This window comes from Myxocyprinus asiaticus, chromosome 25 (genome assembly GCF_019703515.2).
Source record: "Myxocyprinus asiaticus isolate MX2 ecotype Aquarium Trade chromosome 25, UBuf_Myxa_2, whole genome shotgun sequence".
NCBI classification, from domain to species: domain Eukaryota; kingdom Metazoa; phylum Chordata; class Actinopteri; order Cypriniformes; family Catostomidae; genus Myxocyprinus; species Myxocyprinus asiaticus.
This window is the reverse complement of record NC_059368.1, coordinates 39,807,344-39,831,726: the sequence shown is the minus strand read 5'-3', so window position 1 is coordinate 39,831,726 and position 24,383 is coordinate 39,807,344. Positions and strand designations below refer to the sequence as shown.

The window sequence follows — 24,383 nt, the reverse complement described above, 5'->3', positions numbered from 1 at the left end:
ACAGATAGCGTGTGGGTCTCTTACACAGTAATATTGGATGAAAACGGTATGTCATGGATTATATTTTATGTTTAGCATACCAAGATTGTCCAACTCATCATTTATTCTCAGAATTGATGGTCTGACAGTTTAAAAAAAAAACAAAAAAAAAAAAAAAAACAGTAACAGGCCTCAATTGCTGGTTATAAATGATCAATAAATAGAATTTGTAATCAGTTAAGCCCAAACACCTAGGTCTACTATAATTATTTTTGGTATTTAAAATGTTAAAAGTTAATTCTGCACTTTTAGTGAGCACATGTAATTCTGCATTTTACGAAATATAACTTTATGAGTGAAATCAACCCCCAGAAATGTGAAAAACTAACATGCCTCCTGTTACAATTCGAAGCAATGCATGTTTACTTAAGACGAGTGTGAGATATTCAACTGATATTTTAAAAAATACATAAGAAAGAAAGACAGAAAGAAAGAAACGTGTTCACTAATTGTTTCGATACGTTTTCTTTGGCCCTATTAAGGAATGCCAGTATTGCTGAAGGGGGTGAAGGTGTTGTACTCACTGGGTATGGTGTCCCTCTGTGTGAGGGACAGATGCTGTGGATTGCCTTGCTTCCGTCGGGACATTGCCCCACCATTTACAGCAGCATCTCACGGAACACTCGAACTGATGTGTGCGCGCTCCCCGATGCTCTCCAAACTTTCCTCCACAGTCCGGGTACTGTTCCACTCCGCTCTCGTGTTATTTTAATCGTGATCACGGCAAAAACTAACACTTGACCTCTTTGAAAAATCTAAATCGCGCTCGACTGATGTGAAGCAATAACTAAGAGCAACTTGACCTGAGATAGCGATGCGGAAAAAGTCACTCCGGCATGCAGCGGCTGATTTAACCTCTGCCAGTCTCACATTGAGTCCTGTAAAATTCTGTCTTTAAAATCCCTACAACACAGAATTAACTATCTGTGGTCCTGCTTAATGGAAATCCAAGACCCGTGGACGGCGCGCTCGCCAGGTGAGAGAAGTGTTTGGCACAGTCCTCCATGTGCGCTTGGCATCAGCGCGCAAAATGGCTCAACTCTCCTGCGGTCCCTCTGAAGACAACACCTCCTCTCCAGATCAATCAAGACCCGAGCAATTACGTCTCGCATTTACGTCCGACAAGTTCCTCTCAGGGAGCACCCAGTGCCTCGGGGGGGGGGGGGGGGGTTGCATCTGAAGAATGGAATGGGATTCAAGTTCAAGTACGGACGTGACGTGATGCGAGGTCCGCAATGTGTAACAACCAGAGCGCTGGGGGCGACTAGTGGCAGCAGACTGGGTACAGAAGGGTCGCCGTGCTTACCAACAGTGTCCCGTCACTGGGTTCGGAGAGGGGCATTTCTACAGTTTAAGTGCCAAGAGTCGTTTTTAAATGTTCTACAGTTGTCGTTGCTACAATAAAACTATGACAATTTAGTATTAATCACCACTGTCATCAAAATAAATAGATAAATAAATAAAAAAATAAAAAAATCGGATCTCTTTCAATGAGGCATCATATCATTTTTTTAAATGATTTTAAAAGTAATAATAACCGTAGGGGTAACTTTGGTATTGTAAATTACGGGAGTTGTAAATTACTGTGCTCCAAATTGTAAATGTAAGCTGAATCTCTAGTAGAAACTGTTGTTTATATATATATATATATATATATAAAACACATCGCATAATAAAGTTTTAAATATTCAAAACAATGACACCATGTACAGTTCTGCCTTTTACAAAATAATACAAATAATACAAATACAAAATAATGATACTTCCCAGGCAATATACATTGTGATTCAGATTTGTCCAATTGCCATTTAAGACAATAGCGCCACCTGTTGGCTGCACTGGAAAAAAATTTTTTTTGAATTGACTGAATTGTGTAAACTGATTTATCTACATTACACACACACACACACATATATATATATATATATATATATATATATATATATATATATATATATATATATATATATATTCTACTTATTTCGAAAGCATGCATCAGGCCTCATTTAATTTTTTTAAGTGAGAAAAATATAAACCAACCTTATACCACATGTCTATGTGTCTCAAAGTTGAAATATATTTCCGATTATCTGTTATTTCCTTATTTCGAATATAAGCACGAATATAAGCATGGTACACTTTATTCTGAGTTGAAAGAACATGAGTACATTGCTTCAAGGAACACTAATCTCCATGATGGTAACTTTAAATAAAAAACATTTAACACAAAACAGCATAGGTAACACTAAACAGAACTGTGGACACAACTGAAACCTTATCAATTATCAACAACAACTGTTTAAGCTCTGCATAAGCCGCCGTACCTTCACCCAGGTCTATATATTTAAACATCTCTGTGCAAGAGCCAGTGGCCACACCCCAAAACACAGTTCAGCTGAAACAACTCATTTTTTTTCTAATTGACTTAAAAATGACAGAGAATACATTTTAAAACAACACATTATAATGAAGTAAAATAAAATAAAAACATAATTAAAATGAATAAATATAGCAGCATTTTAATTACATACAATTTATAAAGGGCCAAATTGTTATTTTTTTTATCAAAGAGTTTTCAGTGTGATAATGATTAGGGCAGATTTCACAACATCAGCTCTATTTTTTCATATGTAGGATAGAAGTAACTCACTTATCGATAGGGGAGACTGGGGCTTGTTGTCACAGGGATTATATCTCAGTAACTAAGTGTTTGGGTGAAAAGTCCAGTTGCACAAATGCTTATTTTCTAGAAGCGGTTTTATATGTTGGTTTCAAACACTTAGTTCACACAGCTGTCATGTTATAATAATTATTGTGAATTATATCATCCAAACAAAAATTCTATTATTTACAGATTATAGAGTAGACTATTTACAGTAATATCTGTAAGGTAAACAAGTAAACACAACGAAACAGCACAGGCATGCATTGAGGCAAATGTAAACGTAATAAAGGTATATTTGAACTGAAACGCACTGTGAAATGGGATGTGTTTGAAATGTTTACATTTTAGAATTCAAATGTTGTAATATTAATTACAATGTCTCTTTGCCAAAACTGGGGTTCTTTTGCATGTTATTTCATTTCCACTGTTTTATGTTTTATGATTGTTTATTTACATTTTGCTTAAAAACATTAAATAGCCGATAATACCTTCATTGTAAATGCAGATATTTGAGGAAAATGTTAATTTTTTTCTTTCGTTAAAATGTTGGTTTAAAAAATATTTGTATATTTCAAACAAAGGAATACTTCTCAAATCAGCGGGTTCCTTTAGTGAAAACTTTTCCTAAATAATGTCACAACTTGCCCTTGCCTATAAGCGTGTTTAATGAAATGTATCTTTTTTTCCTGGGCAAATTTTTATTAGCTTTTTGTAGTCAACAATTAAAAGTGTGTGCCTATACAGAAATTGATTTTCAAAAATAAACCTAACCTGATAAATATTTTCTGCAGTACAAAGTGTAACAACTAGTCTTCCCTACTTCGTCTTACTGTAGAAGTCAGCCTGTCACCAATTTGTTCAGCACATTTTAGGGGTTTTAATTACAGGCATTCTGTCGCTCAACATGTAGCCTTCTTTCCAGCAGAAACTATGATATATGAAACTAGAATAAATGTCATGTAACTTCACACTGTAACCCTATTTATCTAAAAACATCAAACCTCCTCCCTTATGCAATAACTTCCATACAACGTACAACCTGTATACTCTATCCCTGGAGCACAGTTACATTCATAAATAAAACATGATCTTTTCCATTCAAGGTTATTATTGTTGCCTTTGGGAGAGGGACACCATTATACAAAACCAACATGCAACACATTGAAAAAGCACAATATGCTGTTATTTTGGCGGTGTCTCAAAATCGTGAGGTGCTTATAGCTCAGATAACCAGGAGCACCCTTACAATGCATGAAATACTAGGTTGTCAGACAAAGTGTCTATCCTCAATCTGAAAAGTGTAGATGCTGATTAGGAACAATACACCATGTAGGACTTTTTGGGACACAAAACATATGGATTTGACATTACTAGAAAATCCTGTCTGATAAGAGTTTCAAACCCTTTGATGTTCATATTTCTCTGTGGCACACTGAATATTTTAGGGGCTTTCTAAGGAAATTGATAAATTTGTAACCTATTAATGAATTGTGCCAACCCTGTTACATTCAAATAATTTTGTGGCTGATCATTGTAATGGCCATGGCAAATAAAAGCCTTAACCGGCAAATATGCTTAGTTTCAAAAACAATATTTTTCGGATTTTTTATGTTGAGTTTGAAGAGTGTGAACATATTGAAATACTGTTTAAAAACTGTAGGAGAAGTGTCTGTTTGTACCATTTATTTTTTATTTTTTTACATTTCCTCAATTTTATTTATGTTTTTGGATAATTCTTTATTTTGCAATAGTCCTACACACTAATAAGTAATATAGGACAAACCCGTTTGAGAATGTACGTATCAGCATCATTCCATTTCATACACAAAAGTGACAAAACGAGACAATATTCACCCAGTAAATCTAAATCCAAATGTAATCTTAGTATGCATAAGTGGACAATTTGTTATAACAAGGATTTATAAACGACTGAGCAAAAGAAGCGTTCAATTAAAACATTATCAAATAGTTTATATAATTTATTAGAAAAAAAAAATAAAATAAAAAAAAAATTAAATGTTGAAGTTGTCAGTGAAAATGTAGTCAAAATAACACTGTTGATGATTTTATTGAGTTTCGCCATGATCTAGTTTGTCAGGGAACTACCACCATTAGCGAAGGTCTCACATCAGATTTCATAGTTAAATACTCCCTCTAATGTATTTATCTTAACAGCTCAGTGTTTCTCAATCATTTTGACTCCAAGGTACCCACTGACCAAGAAAATATTCGCAGGCCTACGCCCTTGTCTATAACTTATTCTATATCATTATGTCAGTGTAAAGGAATAGTTAACCCAAAAATTATAATTCACTCATATGACTTTCTTCTGCAGAACACAAGCAACTATGTTTTCATTGGTGTTTGATGTGTTTATGTCCACACAATGTAAGTCAATGGGGTTTAAAACTTTCAAGCTATTAAAAGGACATAAATATAATCTATACTACTCGAGTGGCTTAATCCGTGTCTTCTGAAGTAATGTGATTGTTTTTGGTGTACCTTTTAACTATAAATCTTGCCTTCAGAAGTCTCCTTGCTCATTCATGAGAGAAGCTCATTCACACTTCCTCACGCTTAACGCATGCACAGATTAAATACATGGGGAAAGAAATGCCTAGGATGGCATCAGGGTAAGTGAATAATGGGAGAATTTTCATTTTTGGGTGAACTATTCCTTTAAATTTCACATTGCATTATTTCTTCGGTGTGTGGCTCTTTGGTGTGCACTTAATCTTCCAGGCCTCTAGGTGGCGCAGAAGCGGCTCTCATGTGTATAATGACGCTTCCAAGCAGGTGTGGGCAAGCAGAAGAAGACCCGCTATAAATGGCCACCTCCCTGTCAGACATTTGAAGCTCCAAAAAGAAAAGACAGTCAGCATAAACATCATCCAAATGACTCCAGTGGTTAAATGAATGTCTTCTAAAGTGATATGATCGCTTTTGGTGTAAAAAAAAAATATCAATATTTAAGTGCTTTTTAACTATAAATCATCGCTTCTGTCAGCAGCAGTATGCACGTTCACGAGAGGGAGGAGTTCACACGTTCTCTCGTGTGACATATTTGCATTGGCATGTTATGGACGTAATCTCACATTCTTCTCTCGGTTGAGACATCCAGGATAAGTACACAAACGCATCATTATGAAAAACATACAGATACAAATACAAATCTTAACCAAAAACCAACAAAGGATCTGTACAGCGTTCCTCCTCTGTTGTAAACAGCGCTGCTCTTCCGGGTGTGTCGCACGTGTGTCAGTTCTCTAGAAAAAATGCCAACACGATTACGTCACGCGCACACACTGCTGCTGACCGGAAATGAGCGATGATTTGTAGTTAATAAGTACTTAAATATTGATCTTTTTTGCACCAAAAGTGATCGTGTCGCTTTAGAAGACACTAATTTAACCGCTGGAGTCATATGGACGACGTTTATGCTGACTGTTCTTTTTGGAGCTTCAAAGGTCTGATCACCATCCACTTGCATTTTAAAGGGATAGTTCACCCAAAAATTTTAATTCTCTCATCATTTACTCACCCTCATGCCATCCCAGATGTGTATGACTTTCTTTCTTCAGCAGAACACAAACAAAGATTTTTAGAAGAATATCTCAGCTCTGTAGGTTCATACAATGCATGGTGATTAGACCTTTGTAGCTCCAAATATCACATAAAGGAAACATAAAAGTAATCCATAAGACTCCAGTCCAATCCATGCCTTCAGAATCGATGTAGGTGTGGGTGAGAAACAAATACAAATTTAAGTGTTTTCTTTTAACTAAATCTCCACTTTCACTTTTACATCTGAAAATCACATGTGGTGCCTATTTAGTTTCACTTTCACATCTGAAAGTGAAAGTTAAAGTAGAGATTTAGATTAAAAAAAGGACTTAAATATTGCTCTGTTTCTCAGCCACACCTTTTATAGCACTTCTGACGATATGGATTTAAACACTGGAGTCATATGGATTACTTGAGTTTGAAGAGTCCAATATAAGTGTGAACATATTTAAATACTGTTTAAAAACTGTAAGAGAAGTGTCTGTTTGTACCATTTTTTAAAAAAAAGAATTTTTTTACATTACCTCATGTTTCCTTTATGTGATTTTTGGAGCTACAAATGTCTGATCACCATACACTTGCATTGTGAGGACCTACAGAGCTGAGATATTGTTTCTAAAAATCTTTGTTTGTGTTCTGTTGAAGAAAGAAAGTCATACACATCTGGGAAGGCATGAGGGTGAGAAAATTATAAGAGAATTTTCATTTTTGGGTGAACTATCCCTTTAAAGGAATAGTTCACTCAGAAATGAAAATTCACTTATTATTCACCCTGATGCCATCCCAGATGTGTATGAATTTCCTTCTTCAGCAGAACACAAACAAAGATTTTTAGAAGAAGATAGAGCTCTGTCAGGTCCTCATAATGCAAGTAAAAGGGTGCCAGCACTTTGATGGTCCAAAAGTCACATTTAGGGAGCATAAAAGTAATCCATGCGACTCCAGTTGACCAATGAATGTCTTCTGAGGCAAATCGACACATTTGTGTAAAAAATACATCGATAATTAAAACGTTATTCACTTTTATAAAGTGCTTCCTGACAGTAGTTGATGCATCACGTAGCTGTTGGGTGACGTAAGAGTGTCGGCGAGTTCACGCGAGAATTCGGAATTGGCGCTTATTTACAACAGAAGAACGAACGTCACGAGAGAGTTCGGCCATTTCAAACAGCATCAGAGCCCTGGATGGAAGCGCCAATTTAAAGTTAAAAACATTTTAAAATATAGACTTGTTTCTTACATAAACCTATTGATTTACTTCAGAAGACATTCACTGATCAACTGGAGTCGTGTGGATTACTTTTATGCTGCCTAAATGTGACATTTGCATTTGCACCCATACTGGCACCCGTTTTCTTGCATTATAAGGTTCTGATAGAGCTCTATCTTCTTCTAAAAATCTTCATTTGTGTTCTGCTGAAGAAAGACAGTCATAAACATCTAGGATGGCATCAGGGTAAGTGAATAATGGGAGAATTTTCATTTTTGAGTGAACTATTCCTTTAAGGACCTACTGAACCAAGATTTTTTCTATTTTTCTACAAATGTGTTCTGCTGAAGAAAGAAGTCATACACACCTGGGATGGCATGAGGGTGAGTAAATGTTGAGGAAAATTTTCATTTTTGGGTGAACTATTCCTTTAAATTTCACGTTGCATTATTTCTTCGGTGTGTGGCGCTTTGGTGTGCACTTAATCTTCCAGGCCTCTAGGTGGCGCAGAAGCAGCTCTCGTGTGTATAATGACGCTTCCAAGCCGGTGTGGGCAAGCAGAAGAAGACCCGCGATAAATGGCCACCTCCATGTCCTGAATCTGAGCCCGAAAAATATTAAAAGTACACAGGTTTACGGAATTTATCTGGATTCTCACCCTGTCAAATATCACAACGGTAAGATTAGTACATAGTTATTCATGAAATATGATATGAACGATGAGTATTTAATCTGATCGTGCTCGAGGGCTGTTGAAAGCGCGTTACTGACAATGATCATGTATTCAGAAACTAAACTTGAACTCCCGGAACAGATTACTTGCGCTGAAATATCCTCATCTGGACACAGTCATTGTAGTCCAAACACCAGACTGATCGTATTTGCCAGATCAAGATGAAAATGAATGTACTGTGGGCATCACAGAGTTTAAGATCACATTAAGACACTAAACTAATTGTCATACAAGGAACATTTACTTTCCTGATGCACATGCTCTGAAAATTAAAATATGATCATATTTATGGTCAATGTTCTTACCAAGAAGAACTTTAGCAGTACCATAAAATAGCTGATTAAAATACATGATGACCATTAAGATTGTTTTTGCATTATTCTCATGACAAAAAGTATTTTGTAATTGGATGTCACTGGCATGTCTGTTCTCTCAGTAAAAATGCATTTTATATGTTTAGTCTTTTGCAGTTCAGACTTGCACATTGATTGCTGTCCAACCGCGGACTTATAGTCCAGTCTGGCATCAGCTGTCACTTCCTGCCAAATGAAGGACGGCAAGGAGAATTCTAACGCCACTTCTGGAAGTTTCGCCACAAATCTGGATCACATAAAGCCATGCTGGTACTGGGACAAGAAGGATCTGGCCCACACCCCATCCCAGTCCGACGGCCTTGACCCGGCCACAGAAGCCCGGTACAGACGAGAGGGAGCCAGGTTCATATTCGACGTCGGAACTCGTCTGGGACTGTATCCTTCTAATGCAGCCGTTTAGACCATTTCAAACTGAAGTACATCTTGTTTTCTGTAATATAACGAGAGAGAAGAATAGTGAGAGAATTTCAGTATTATCCTTAACCAGTTTTTAAGACATTATGACACTTTGGCGACTGGCATAACATACTTTCATCGTTTTTACATGTTTCATTCTTTCAAACAGTTCCCCAGATATGTAAGTAAAACATGCTGTTAAAAATCTGACATTACATCACAACAACAATGCAAAGTAAAAAGCCTTGTGGTCTTGTGTTACAGTCATTTTACCACAGGTCAGTGGTGTTCTTATGAACAACACAAAGTGGAGTGCCTAAAACCACCTTAACCATGGAAAAAAATGAGTGTCTTTAAGCTTTTAAAGGAATAGTTAATCTAAAAATATATAATTTCTCAATTGACTGACCCTCATTCCATCCCAGATGTGTATGACTTTCTTTCTTCTGCAGAACATAAATAAAATTTTTTAAGAATTTCGCAGCTCTGTAGCTTTGTCCGTACAATGCAGGTGACGGTGTCCAAATCTTTGAAGCACCATAAAGCACATAAAGGCAGCATAAAAGTAATCCATATGACTCCAGTGGTTTAATCCATATCGTTTGAAGCAATCCAATTGGTTTTGGATGAGAACAGACTTAAATATTACTGCTTTTTCACAATAAATCTTGACATCATCAGGTTCCTTGGCGATCATGATTTTAATCTCCATTACACTTCCCAAGCGCCATCAAGTGCTCTGCGCATATATCAAGCACTAGGGCACATAGAGACTGCTATGGCAAGATGTACAGTGAAAAAGGAGTTATATTTTGATCTGTTCTCACCAAAAATGTATTGGATAATTTCAGAAGATATGGATTAAATCACTGGAGTCGTTTGGATTATTTTTATGCTGGCTTTATTAGCTTTTTGGAGCTTCAAAGTTCTGGCCATCATTCACTTGCATTAAATGGACCTGCAGAGCTGAGATATTCTTCTATAAATCTTCATTTGTGTTCAGCAGAATAAAGAAAGTCATACACATCTGGGATGGCATGAGTGTGAGTAAATGATGAAAGAATTTTCATTTTTGGGTGAACTATTCCTTTAATAAAATTGCATTAACAATAATATAAGACACCAATGTACTATAGTTAGATTTATTAAAAATAATAATTGGAATATAAAAATATTCCATGTAATGTGGTTCATTAGTTTAACTCTGGGCTGTTTACATTTGGCAAGCAACATAAAAACTACCTGCATGAAAATAGATTATGTGTTCACAGATTTGTGTTTCTCTAAATTTTACAACAGTTTTGAACCTGGCTAATAAAATAATTTCAAAGGCAACATCTCTTAAAGGGACAGTTCACACAAAAATGAAAATTCTTTCATCATTTTCTCACCCTCATGCCATCCCAGATGTGCATGACTTTCTTCTGCAGAACACAAATTATGATTTTTAGAAGAATATTTCAGCTCAGTAGGGCCATACAATGCAAGTGAATGGGTGCCAAAATTTTGATGCTTCAAAAAGCACATAAAGGCATCATAAAAGTAATCCATAACACTCCAGTGTTTTAATCCATATTTTCAGAAGTGATATGATAGGTGTGGTGAGAAACGGATCAATATTTAAGTCCTTTTTTGCTTTAAATTCTTCTCCCTGACCAGTAGGGGAGGGAGGAAGGGAGGGGGGGTGGGGGGCGATATGCATGAAGTATGTGAATCACCAAAAACACAAGAAGAATGTGAAAGTGATCTGTTTCTCACCTATCATATCGCTTCTGAAGACATTGATTTAACCACTGAAGTTATAGATTACTTTTATGCTGAGCTTCACAATTTTGGCACCCATTAATTTTATGGACCAAAAGTTTGTTTTAAATTTAAAATTATTTTTAAAATCTTCATTGTGTTCTGCTGGGGAAAGAAAGTCATACACATCTGGGATGGCATAAGGATGAGTAAATGATGAGAGAATTTTCATTTTTGGGTGAACTATCCCTTTAAATTGAGCAGTTCAGCATTTCTTTTGTGCCAGGGACAAAAAAACAAAACAAAGGTTCACAGTTGAAAAAGGGTATTGTGTGAGTGCAGAGATTGTTGGTATTTAATGTTCATTGTTGTAGGCCTGACAGCCTACCAATTTCAGAAGTAGCAAATTATGAACTAAATCACATTTATGACTGCTCTCCACAGGTGACCGGGGCTTGCTGTCTTTTCTTGGCAGGAAAAGTGGAAGAAACCCCTAAGAAGTGTAAAGACATCATTAAAACAGCTCGCAGTCTACTCAACGACGTGCAGTTTGCCCAGTTTGGAGATGATCCAAAGGTTTGCAACTTATTCAACACACAGTATATCAGTCTTGTGATGTCCCTACCATATTAAACATCCCTGCTTCTCATGGAATGACTCTACAGGAAGAGGTCATGGTCCTGGAAAGAATTTTACTCCAGACAATCAAGTTTGATTTACAAGTAGAACACCCTTACCAATTTCTGCTGCGCTACGCTAAACAGCTGAAAGGTATCAACAGAGTTTGCTGAGTTTTTCAGCTTTTATCCTGACTGTTTGAATTCATTTTCACTCGCCTGATGGTTTGATTTTCAGGTGATAAGAACAAAGTTCAGAAGCTTGTGCAGATGGCGTGGACATTTGTGAATGACAGGTTGGCTTTACTTTGGCAATTAATTATAATTTAGATATTTGTCTATCTTGCTCATTTCAGTTACAGTCTAAGCTTAAAGGAATAGTTCACCAAAAATGCAAATCCCTCATCAGTTACTGATGCCATCACAGATGTGTATGACTTACTTTCTTCAGCAGAACACAAATGAAGATTTTTAGAAGAATATCTCAGCTCTTTAGGTCCATATAATGCAAGTGAATGGTGACCAAAGCTTTGTAGCTCCACAAAGCACATAAAGGCAGCATGAAAGTAATCCATATTGGTTTAATCCATGTCTTGTGAAGTGATCTAATCAATTTTGTGTGAGAACAGGCTAAACTATAACTCCTTTTTCACTGTACATCTTGCCATTGCAGTCTCTAGGTACCATCCTGATTTCAAGCTCGATTACTCTTCCTAGTGCTTTGACGCATGTGCAGAGCGCTTGATGGCACTGGGAAGTGTAATCGAGCTTGAAATCAGGATCACCATGGAGACAGCTGATGTCACGATTTATAGTGATAAAGAAGTTATTATTTGGTCTGTTCTCACCCAAAATGGATTGGATTATTTCAGAAGACATTGATTAAACCACTGGAGTGTAATGGATTACTTGTATGCTGCCTTTATGAGCTTTTTGGAGCTTCAGAGTTTTGGTCACCATTCACTTGCATTGTGTGGCCCTTCAGAGCTTCATTCACATTTGGTGCCTGTTTAGTTTCACTTTCACATCTGAAAGTGAAAGTTAAAGTGGGGATTTAGATTAAAAAGAGCTTAAATATTGCTCTGTTTCTCAGCCACACCTTTTATATCACTTCTGACGATATGGATTTAAACACTGGAGTCATACAGATTACTTTTATGTTTCCTTTATGTGATTTTTGTAGCTACAAATGTCTGATCATCATCAATTATTCCTTTAATAATCACACTTTGAAGTCATTTTTTCAAACATTAGCCTGTAAGGCTTTGTAAATAAATATTCAACAGGATAGAATGATTTGAATAATAAATAGTACAATATTTTAATTTTTTTAATATTTTATTTCTCAAATTCTAAAAGCTCAACTACTGCTGATAAATCAAATGTCCTGAGTTTCTTTGGAGCGCTCGCATGACTGCAAAGGAAAGCAATATGCATATTGTATCAATTCTATATTTGCTCAAATTCTCTTACATGTAATTTGTGTTCTGAAATTTAAAAAGCACAACAGTCGCACCTACCTCAAATAATATACCTGTGAGGTTTTACAGTTTAAAAAGAAAAATGAAAAAACACCCTATGAGTAGCAAAAAATTTGTATGGGTTTTTTGTTACAGCTTTACTAATTAATCTGCCCTCTTGAAATGAATTTTGTATTATGTATGATTTTTACCTCCTCCTCGGTATTAACATGTTTGTGTATATTTGCAGTCTCTGCACAATGTTGTCTCTTCAGTGGGAGCCAGAAATCATAGCTGTGGCAGTCATGTACCTCGCCGGCAGACTGTGTAAGTTTGACATCCAGGAGTGGACATCCAAGCAGTCATCTCGTCGCTGGTGGGAGCAGTTCGTACAGGACGTGCCGGTAGAGCTCCTGGAGGGTGAGAAGTCAAAGCAAACGCATGGAAAAAAAACCAATACACAATGTGTTTCATAGTGTGCATTTCAATTTTTTTTTTTTACTTTTCTCCATTCTAATGGTTAATGGAATATTTAAGGAACATTGGCACTCGATTCATCACAATTCATGATTCTTAACCTTACACCATAGTGAAACTGAGAACATTTGTATTTATTTTTCTCCCCAATTTGAAATACCCAATTCCCAATGCACTTTAAGTCCTCGTGGTGGCGTAGTGACGCGCCTCAATCCGGGTGGCGGGGGACGAATCCCAGTTGCCTCTGTGTCCGAGACCGTCAATCCGCGTTAGCGAGGAGACGTAGCGCGTGTGGAGGCCCACGCTATTCTCCGCGTCATCCATCCGAGAGCGAAAACCACACATTATAGCGACCACGAGGAGGTTACCCCATGTGATTCTACCCTCCCTAGCAACTGGGCCAATTTGGTTGCTTAGGAGACCTGGCTGGAGTCACTCAGCATGCCCTGAATTCGAACTCGCGACTCCAGGGGTGGTAGTCAGCGTCAATACTCGCTGAGCTACACAAGCCCCCAAGAAATTTGGTTTTAGAAAAACAGAATCTTTTTATTTTTTTTTTTTTATTGACAGCTTCTCGCTGTTTTCTCTGAATCTGAACACTGTTGAGGGAAACCCTTCTGTCACAGGACAGATCTTAGTCTAAGATAATGTTGTCAGAAGTACCGGTACTTCAGTACCAAGACTATACTAAAATAAAAAAAAAGTAGTCACAATACCAGTGTTTCTGCAGTATCGAGCAGCGACTCTTCCCGGTACCAGCATGCTGTCTGACTGACACATTACCACTTACTCCTTTTACACTAAAATTGACAGTTAATCAAATTAAAATCATGATATGTCCTAGTGTGATTATTAAACCGCGAAAGGCTGCAATCTAATCCGCATTTGAGACCGTTGATACACTGGAAACTCCACAGACATTGAGAATCATTTTCAATCATTGTACATGACAAAGCAGAGCTATGAAACATTTGAAGGAAATGTGTTTTAATGTATTATTTACTTTGAAATGTAACTTTAAATAGACTAAAGGAGTATGTTCAATAGCACATTACCATATTAGCATTTATTTTTTTTGTGTGGTATTGAAATTGGAGAAACGTGAAATTTTACTGGTATCGGTACCGACTACTGAAATTTTGGTATGGTGACAATACTAGTCTAAAAGATATAATTTTAGTAATAACTCCGTTTTGACAAAGTAAATAGTTACTGTGTTTTGCCTTTGTAAGGCAGTGTGATTCACTACAATTCTTACACTATTAAAGCAGCAGTATATTACAAGCTCTTTCTTCACAGCATCTTCACACCTTCGTTGTGTTCTAATTTTCTTCTCTTTTTAATTCTTTTGTTAGTACTACCGTATTTTCCGGAATATGAGTCATGGATTTTCTCATCATCTGAAAGGCCCTGCGACTTATAGTCCGAAGCGACTTATATACATAATTTATATGTAACTGATGTCGGCTGGTCAAACACACGCGCACCAAAACGGATGAAAACATCAGTCATAGAGACGGTAGAATTTTTAAAGTTGCCAATTCAGAATATTTTGCCTTTACAAAGTTCTTCATGCAACCAGTTTCAATATTTTGTCCATCATAACATTATTGTTCTAACGAACTCTAGTCCGCTGTCAAACGCAACTCCTCACATGCCCACAAAAGGTCAGGTGCGACTTTATTTCCGGAAAATATGGTATGTGTTTTTATGCATTATATTTTCTTATTCTTTTAATTCCATTTTACAGTATTCTCCTTTTTTATTTCTAAATTCTGTTTTTATTTTGACTCTGTTTTTTATTCTGTGTGTGTGAACATCTGTAAAGCACTTTGTAAACACTGTTTTTAAAGGTGTTATATAAAGAAAGCTTTACTTTTAATTACTTTACAGACATCTGCCATCAGATCCTGGACTTGTACTCTCAGGGTAAGCAGCCGATACCCCAGCAACCTCAGATGCAGGACAAAGAGAAACCACCACCACCTCCTGCAGTGCTGCCCAGTCAATCAGGGGCACCGAACCCACCTTCTCAACCTCCCAAGAAAAACTCCCCTCAGGCCAGCCCACCCACCAAGATTAAACGGCAACATGTAAGTGAAGCTTTCACATTCAGCTCATATACTGTACATCATGCCTTTATACTGGTAGAGGATCAGTTTATCTGATTATTGATCTAGGATTTGACCCCTTTGCAGACACATTAGGAACTTTAGACAGTGACGTGATATGTGATGCACATTGTTCATTAGGTGGCGAATGTTGGGTTGCAATTAACTGTTTTTTTATAAGAAAAAAAAGGGGTGTTCCTCTTTGGGATGCATGGTGGCTCAGAAAGCTGAATCCTCCATTGAGCTGCAGGGCAACTAAGACCCCCCCCCCCCCCCCCCCCATGGTGATTGTTAGGCATTTAAAGGTTCATATGTTTATTAACCTGTATTATTCAGTTGATTACTTTTGAAAAGGTTTTTAAGCAAGTGAATCCAAATTTAGTTTTAAGGTTTTTAGGAAAAATGAATCTTAAACACCTCAACTTATTTAAGTATTTTAAATAACTAAACCTGGTTCCCGCCATGAATATAGCCATAGAAGCTGTCATGGCGTAAAAAATGAAAGAAACAAACAAACATCATATGTTTATTTATTGTGTGTGTGTGTGTGTGTGTGTGTGTGTGTGTTTTTAGGTCTCCCCTAAAGATGAACCTAAAGCCCCAGCAGGTAAATCACTTAAATAGGACATTGTTAGGTGTCATCAAAGATGAACCATTCCATATTGTATTAATTGTTAATGGAATAGTTCACTGAAAAATGATAATTATAGGGGGCCTGGGTAGCTCAGCGAGTATTGACGCTGACTACCACCCCTGGAGTTGCGAGTTTGATTCCAGGGTGTGCTGAGTGACTCCAGCCAGGTCTCCTAAGCAACCAAATTGGCCTGGTTGCTAGGGAGGGTAGAGTCACATGGGGTAACCTCCTCATGGTCGCTATAATGTGTGGTTCCTGCTTTTGGTGGGGCGCGTGGTGAATTGTGCGTGGATGCTGCGGAAAATGGTGTGGGCCTCCATAGGCGCTACGTCTCTGCGGTAACGCGCTCAACAAGCCACTTGATAAGATGCGCGGATTGATGGTCTCAGATGCAGAGGCAACTGAGATTCATCCTCTGCCACCCGGATTGAGGAAAGTCACTATGCCACCACAAGGACTTTTGGATTTGGGCATTGGGAATTGGGCATTCCAAATTGAGGAGAAAATCCCCCCCCCACCCCAAAAAAAGGATAATTGTCTCGTCATTTATTCATCCTTATGCTGTCTCAAATTCGTATGACTTGCTGTCTTCTGTGGAAAACAAACAAAAATATTTTCCAAGATGTACAGTATTATCCATACAATGCTAGTCAATGGGGTCCAAAAATTCCAAGCTTCAAAAAGGACATAAAGGCAGTGTAAAGGTAATCTACACAACTAGAGTGATTTAATCCATGGCTTCTGAAGCGATCTGATCGGTTTTGGGTAAGAAACAGACCAATATGAAACTTCTGTATACTTCTGTGCATGCCTCAAATGCAAGGAATTGTAATCAAGCTTCTCTCATGAACGCACCAAGGAGACTGCAAATGTCAAGATACAGTATACAGTGAAAAAGGAGTTACATTTTGGTCTGTTTCTAACTCGAAACCGATCGTATCGCTTAATCACTCGAGTCGCATTGATTACCTTTGTTGCTGCCTTTATGTCCTTTTTGGAGCTTGAAAGTTTTGGACCCCATTGGCTTGTATTGTATGGAATTCAACACATCACGCATGGATTTAAACACATCATGCATATATGAAAATATCTTCAGTTCCACAGAAGAAAAAAAAGACACGAGTTTGAGATGGCACAAAGGTGAGTAAATGAAAAGTTAATTTTTGGGTTAACTGTCTCTAATCTTTCTCTGTCTTTGTTTCAGAGCAAGTTGGGTCTAAGATACCGCGTCTAGAGAGTCCTATGCCCCCTCTGCCTGTCTCCCAACCCCCAGGTGAGGCTTTCTGTGCTTTAGAATAACCAGTAATATTAATCTTTGGCAACATTTTCCATGCTCCTCATAAACCAAAAAAATGAAGTGATTTTATTTCTGTGAGTGCATTTACATTTTCATCAAAATGCTGCTAACTACTAAAAATCTGCTCATTAGAAAAACACATTGTAAGGGTTTACGTACAAATCAATAAACCGACAATGCAATGAAGTTTTTAACACTTGACATCTAAGCGTAAACAGACATGCACACTAAATAATCTAACAGTGGTGATAAAGCGGTTTACATGCCAAGCAAAATCAGGGTAATGGACAAAAAGCTAGGTGTACTAATCAGTTTTTGCTTAAACCGTGAATTTATTACCTTTCCCAGATAAAAGAGGACAGTCAAGGATATTGACATGACCTTACACATTGTCATCTTATTAAGCATATTCTGTGTAAGATTTTGCATATACACAAACTCCGTTGCTGGGTTTCCAGACAACTTTCAAATTTGCGCTTAACAAAACCTGAATGTTATGTTTATGCTTGATATGCGCATAAACTTTCAAAATTCATTTAAAATTTTATGCGCTAGGCAGAGTTGGATTTTCTAGAGTTTTGAAAATTCAAAATGTGCATTAAAGGGTTAGTTCACCCAAAAATGAAAATTCTCTCATCGTTTACTTGCCCTCATACCATCCCAGATATATATGACTTTCTTCTGCAGAACACAAATTAAGATTTTTAGAAGAATATCTCAGCTCTGTAGGTCCATACAATGCAAGTGAATTGGTGCCAAAATTCTGAAGGTTAAATCCGTATTTTCTGAAGTGATATGATAGGTGTGGGTGAGAAACAGAGCAATATTTAAGTCCATTTTCCTTCGCGTTCTTCTCCTTTTTTTGGTAATCATTTTTGCATATCGCCCCCTACTTGGCTGGGAGGAGAATTTGACAAAAAATTACTTAAATATTTATCTATTTCTCACCCACACCTATCTTGTCATGTCTGAACACATGTATTTAACCACTGGAGTCATATGGATTACTTTTGTGCTCCCTTTATGTGGATTTTGGAGCTTTAAAATTTTGACACCTATTCACTTGCATTGTATGGACCTACAGAGCTGAAATATTCTTCTAAAAATCTTAATTTGTGTTCTGCTGAAGAAAGAAAGTCATACACATCTGGGATGCCAGGAGGGTGAGAAAATACTGAGAAAATTGATTTTTGGGTGAACTATCCCTTTAAGGTGATGGAAACAGTTTATTCGCAAAACAGTGACGTGTTTTAAACCATTTGCGCACATGTCCTGGATGTGCGATTGCTTTGTGTCTGGCCCAATGAAAGGTTCGACGTTCGAACATAGCCCTTGACATTCAGAAGTGTTTAACGCACAGCTGGTTGTTAAAGTAGGTCATGGCAGCCATTTCAGCCCTTATTGAATGAGATATTGTACTCATTCTGTGACGTATCCTGGCAGCATTTATTATTTTTTTTTTTTATAAAACAGCCTACAATTGCTCTAATACCACAAATACAACTCTTCCCGAAGCAAGGTCATTTGAGCTGCTCCTTCATGATAAGGTGGGTTCCCTCAAGATAAAGCAAATGGTGTAGTGCAGCTGTTCTTTAAGTGTAGGCCAGCGAGGAGGTATTGTAAGTGGAGCACTGACGACTGCCACATTCTCAAATCTTATTCATTTTCACACATTCAACAAAAATAGTAACAATACACGTGAGAACCAGCGTGCGCAATTTCTTTATCTCTTCTTAAAGGTATTGTACACTATATACACTATATTGCCAAAAGTATTCGCTCACCCATCCAAATAATTGAATTCAGGTGTTCCAATCACTTCCATGGCCACAGGTGTATAAAATGAAGCACCTAGGCATGCAGACTGCTCCTACAAACATTTGTGAAAGAATGGGCCGCTCTCAGGAGCTCAGTGAATTCCAGCGTGGTACTGTGATAGGATGCCACCTGTGCAACAAGTCCAGTCGTGAAATTTCCTCGCTACTAAATATTCCACAGTCAACTGTCAGTGGTATTATAACAAAGTGGAAGCGATTGGGAATGACAGCAACTCAGCCACGAAGTGGTAGGCCACGTAAAATTACAAAGCGGGGTCAGCGGATGCTGAGGCGCATAGTGCGCAGAGGTCGCCAACTTTCTGCAGAGTCAATCGCTACAGACCTCCAAAGTTCATGTGGCTTTCAGATTAGCTCAAGAACAGTGCGTAGAGAGCTTCATGGAATGGGTTTCCATGGCCGTGCAGCTGCATCCAAGCCATACATCACCAAGTGCAATGCAAAGCGTCGGATGCAGTGGTGTAAAGCACGCCGCCACTGGACTCTAGAGCAGTGGAGACGCGTTCTCTGGAGTGACGAATCACACTTCTCCATCTGGCAATCTGATGGACAAGTCTGGGTTTGGCGGTTGCCAGGAGAACGGTACTTGTCTGACTGCATTGTGCCAACTGTGAAGTTTGGTGGAGGAGGGATTATGGTGTGGGGTTGTTTTTCAGGAGCTGGGCTTGGCCCCTTAGTTCCAGTGAAAGGAACTCTGAATGCTTCAGCATACCAAGAGATTTTGGACAATTCCATGCTCCCAACTTTGTGGGAACAGTTTGGGGATGGCCCCTTCCTGTTCCAACATGACTGCGCACCAGTGCACAAAGCAAGGTCCATAAAGACATGGATGAGCGAGTTTGGTGTGGAAGAACTTGACTGGCCTGCACAGAGTCCTGACCTCAACCTGATAGAGCACCTTTGGGATGAATTAGAGCGAAGACTGCGAGCCAGGCCTTCTCGTCCAACATCAGTGTCTGACCTCACAAATGCGCTTCTGGAAGAATGGTCAAAAATTCCCATAAACACACTCCTAAACCTTGTGGAAAGCCTTCCCAGAAGAGTTGAAGCTGTTATAGCTGCAAAGGGTGGGCCAACGTCATATTAAACCCTATGAATTAAGAATGGGATGTCACTTAAGTTCATATGCGTCTAAAGGCAGATGAGCGAATACTTTTGGCAATATAATGTATATATATATATATTATATTTATTTATTTTATTTTATTTTTTTTTTCATGGAAATATATGCAAAAAAATGTCCTTCTCCCTTAAAGATATTAATGAAATAAGTGTCCTGAGATATCTCACCGGTCTCTGTGACAGCTGTAGACTTTGTAAACAGCAAACAAAAATGTGACATTGACACTTTTCACCTCTCATTCATTTTGCTCCTCCTCATTCGGTTTTCTGAGCCATCAAGCGCCTCCTGCAGGAAGAAAACTTTGTCTCATGGGTTGCTCCTGCAACAGTATAACTTTTATTTATTAAATTTTTAATTATTTTTGGGGGGGATGTTTTGCAAGTATATATTAAAATGTGTTATTTATGTAACACAAAGTATACACAAAATAACAGAACAATGTAGGCCTAGTGACAAAGTTAAATCAGATCCTTTTTAAATGAAGTGTGTAACTTTTCATTTAGTTTTCATTATATTTTTATATAAAAAAATTGTAACATGAAGATCTTTTAAAAGTATTTAAAAAAAAAAAAAAAAAGTGGGAGGGGGTTTTGTATTTTTCCCCCAAAGGGGGCGTGGCCAAATAATTGATCCGCTGATGTAGTGGATGAAAACAAGCGATGATTCGCATTTTTCTTTTTTAGAAATTTTTAGAATTGTGCATCGTGACACATTTGTAAGTCCTAAGTATGTCATTAAAATCATACATAGAAATGTATTACTATAGTCCCAACAAAATGCTAAATTATAAACATGACACAGTTTGAATAGTAAAATTGACAACTTTGGTAAATCACACTTCTGCTGTGGTTTATACAGTCTAACATGCAACAAACACTGGGTCAAATATTGTATTTATTTTATCCTCATTACCAAGTGACACATGAATTTGCACCAAAATACCATTACTTTTGACTGGACTCGCAACGTTTGCCATCAACAACAAATGATATGGGAAGATTGCATGGCAAATGATGATTTGTAAAAAAAATTTTTTTTTGCATTTATCATTGTTTTTCCATGCTGTTGCATAAGAATTATAACAGACAAATTTTGTGTCGTGACCCATTAGTTGAGAAAATACTTCTACTTAACCACACCCTGACATCTGTCCTCCTGTAGATCGCAAGGCTCCATCTGCAGTCCCTGCGCCTCCTGCTGAAGCAGAGCTGGCCGTGTCGACCGAACTTGACCCAGCACAGGGCCCGGCTCCTCCTCTGCCGCACGGGGCCCCGCCCCCTCTACCTCACCGCCCGCCTCCCCCTCCTCCCTCCAGCTACATCATGGGAATGTCAACGTCCAGTTCATACATGTCAGGGGAGGGATTCCAGAGCCTGCAATCCATGATGAAGACTGAAGGACCTTCATACGCACCCATGCCCCCTTCATATGGCCTACCTTACCACCCACACGTCTATCCACACTCAAACCCCCCACCTCCTGGCCCTCCACCCCCAGCCACTTACCCCCCGCCCAATCTGCCCCCACCCACACCATCTTACCCCCCGCCAGGATACAACCCCAGCTACCCCCCTCCACCTCCACGCATGCCACCAGGGCACAGTGTGCCCCCTCCGGTAATGGGGTATCCCCCTCCACCTGTTCCTCCAGGTCAACCTCAGGTGCCCCTGCCACCCCACGCTATGCCACCCGTGGCAGGAATGAACAGAGGAGCGTGGATGAGATGAGACGTAATGGAAAGGTGGAGGTGAATGTGTATACAATACTCCTGTAAAAGTAGTCCATACGACTTTATTCAACAGCCAAAAAATAACAGCATAAAGATTTGGATTGACATGAGCATGAGTAAATATTGACAGTTTTCACTTTTTGGGTGAACCATTTTTTCAGTTCACAGCACCACTGACATTCCAAACACCTTTCTGTGAATGAACTGGGATTTCTTGGTTATACAAATGATTTATTCTGTAATATCTTTAGGGAATGTTTTCTTTTTGTCTTCAATGTAAATTCTTCTCTTCCCCCTTGCTTTGCTTTTTAGTTGCTGTGTTACAGAATTCATATCTGTTTTCGTACCAAGATGAAAAAAAAAAAAAAATACCACAAATCATCCTTGATGGTCTTTTTTTATTTAGATGCGTTTCTGGCATCTTTGACTGTGAAGTCAAGTGAGTCCATGAATGGTCACATAGTATCAGTTTTTTCTCGTACATGCCTTTAGTTGTAGTTGATCATCAGGGGACTTGCTGTGGCCAACCACTTTGTGTTCACTTGATGTTTATTTAGGCAGATAATAAAAGTCATTTTCCCTCCTTTTTTTCAGTGATTTGTATCTTTTGTTCTGTTTTAAAGGAATGTTCCAGGTTCAATACAACTGTGTCATTGATAAATGAGGTTGTCCGAGGTAATAAAAATAAGAACCTTTTAAAAAAAATGTCGTTTAAAACACACGTCAAGTTCATGGAAATGTACTCTTGAGTCCGTATTTGTTTTACTCTTTTTTTTTTTTTTTTTTTTTTTTTTTTAATAACAAATATTGCTTTTTCTACAAAAATATTATGTGGTGTAACCAAGTATAAGGTTAAAAACTTTAATTGCAACTCGAATACATGTTAATGTACAGAGCTTAATCATTACTTTCAAAAGAAAAAAAAGATTTTACAAATATCTTAGATTTTTGAGTCAACATTATCAAGAAGTTTAAGTGTCAAAATATTCATATTTAATATTAAAACGTCCTGGTTACTTTCGTAACCTCCGTTCCCTAATAGAGGGAACGAGACGTTGTGTCGATGTAGTGACACTAGGGGTCACTCTTGGGAGCCCGAAACACCTCTGATCTTTGAAAAAAGGCCAATGAGAATTGGCGAGTGGAATTTGCATGCCACTCCCCCGGACATACGGGTATAAAAGGAGCTGGTATGCAACCACTCATTCAGGTTTTGTGCTGAGGAGCCGATACCAGGTCCCGGCCATTTCAGCGGGTAGTTCAGCGTTGTGGTAAGAGGGACACAACGTCTCGTTCCCTCCATCAGGGAACCGAGGTTACGAAAGTAACCAGGACGTTCCCTATCTGTCACTCACTCGACGTTGTGTCGATGTAGTGACACTACGGGTCCCTATACAAAACGCCACAACTAGCTGAACTGTGTTACGTGAAGTGGCGGTGTGTGACGGGCAGACTGCTGTGTGCCTCATAGCCAGCACACCAGGCCATCACGTAACCTGCCCCCAACGCAATTTATGAGCGTCAAACAGTCCTTCAGGAACAAGTCGACTGCTCAACAAATAGGGACAGGCTGGCCCAGCCGAGGCCTCTTTTCCTTCTTTCTCCCCAAAAAGAGTGGAATTTTTTAACTGACTGGGAGCCCTAAGTGTCTACGTCGGGGTGGGGGTGTCACTCCCAAAAGGGAAGACACCGTGGAGACCACACCCTGCCCAAAAAAGGGGGGGTACTTCAAATGGAAATACATCATATGGTCTTACCGAGTCTTGTCGGAAGTATGTCATGTGGAAAGTCGCATGGTAGGTCCTACCCAAGGAGGGAGGAGTTTCTACAAGCATGGCGACTAAAGCAGAGGGCCCTCTGCTCATGGAAGACATAGTTTACCAAGAGGGAAACAATTTTACGGAAGATATAACACATGGGGTTACCTGTAGGGAACCACCGCATGTGGAGCACCTACCTCAGTACAGGGCCTTACCAGCGTACTTACTGAGCCGGCAGCGAGTTTCTCCGCAAACTCGACTGCCACAGGGCTAAGGAGGAAAGTCATCCAGGGATCACAGTCTGTGAACACTACTGGGAGTCAAGAGCGCACGTCTTCCCCTCAAGGGAGGGGAAAGGCGCTATGCACAAGCGGTATACCCGGCCAGCTGTCCCGGAACTTACCTGCTTGTGCCTGCCACTACACGGGACGAAACCGACTCAACCCGGAGATTGTAGAACCTCGCAAATGTGTTGGGTGTTGCCCAGCCCGCTGCTCTGCAGATATCTGCCAAAGAGGCGCCACTGGCCAGGGCCCAGGAGGCCGCCACACTCCTGGTAGAGTGGGCTCGTAACCCCGCAGGGGGTGGCACATCCTGAGCTTGATATGCCATAGCG

At 38.8% G+C, this 24,383-nt stretch overlaps 2 protein-coding genes across 2 annotated transcripts in view; one reads left to right on the top strand and one right to left on the bottom strand.

Moving 5' to 3' along the window:
- bcl11bb (BCL11 transcription factor B b) overlaps positions 1–1,176 on the bottom strand; it is a 60,302-nt gene extending 59,126 nt beyond the window's left edge. The window contains exon 1 of the mRNA XM_051654742.1: positions 564–1,176. Within this exon, the coding sequence (XP_051510702.1) occupies positions 564–627 (64 nt within the window). The 5' untranslated portion in view covers positions 628–1,176. The remainder of the gene's footprint in view (positions 1–563) is intronic.
- Positions 1,177–8,030: 6,854 nt separating this feature from the next.
- On the top strand, positions 8,031–22,595 carry ccnk (cyclin K). The gene is made up of 11 exons (XM_051654804.1): positions 8,031–8,155; positions 8,672–8,960; positions 9,081–9,162; positions 11,169–11,300; positions 11,390–11,495; positions 11,580–11,637; positions 13,052–13,221; positions 15,172–15,371; positions 15,963–15,996; positions 17,228–17,296; positions 21,440–22,595. The coding sequence occupies exons 2-11, from the start codon at positions 8,758–8,760 to the stop codon at positions 22,003–22,005; spliced, it is 1,620 nt and encodes a 539-aa protein (XP_051510764.1). The 5' UTR covers positions 8,031–8,155; positions 8,672–8,757; the 3' UTR covers positions 22,006–22,595.
- Positions 22,596–24,383: the final 1,788 nt, after the last annotated feature.

Excerpts from the sequence above, each read along its gene's own strand:
- ccnk (XM_051654804.1), top strand. The coding sequence starts at position 8,758 with ATGAAGGACGGCAAGGAGAATTCTAACGCCACTTCTGGAAGTTTCGCC. Across the intron at positions 15,372-15,962 it reads CCAAGATTAAACGGCAACAT|GTCTCCCCTAAAGATGAACC; the intron begins GTAAGTGAAGCT and ends GTGTGTTTTTAG. Across the intron at positions 17,297-21,439 it reads GCCTGTCTCCCAACCCCCAG|ATCGCAAGGCTCCATCTGCA; the intron begins GTGAGGCTTTCT and ends GTCCTCCTGTAG.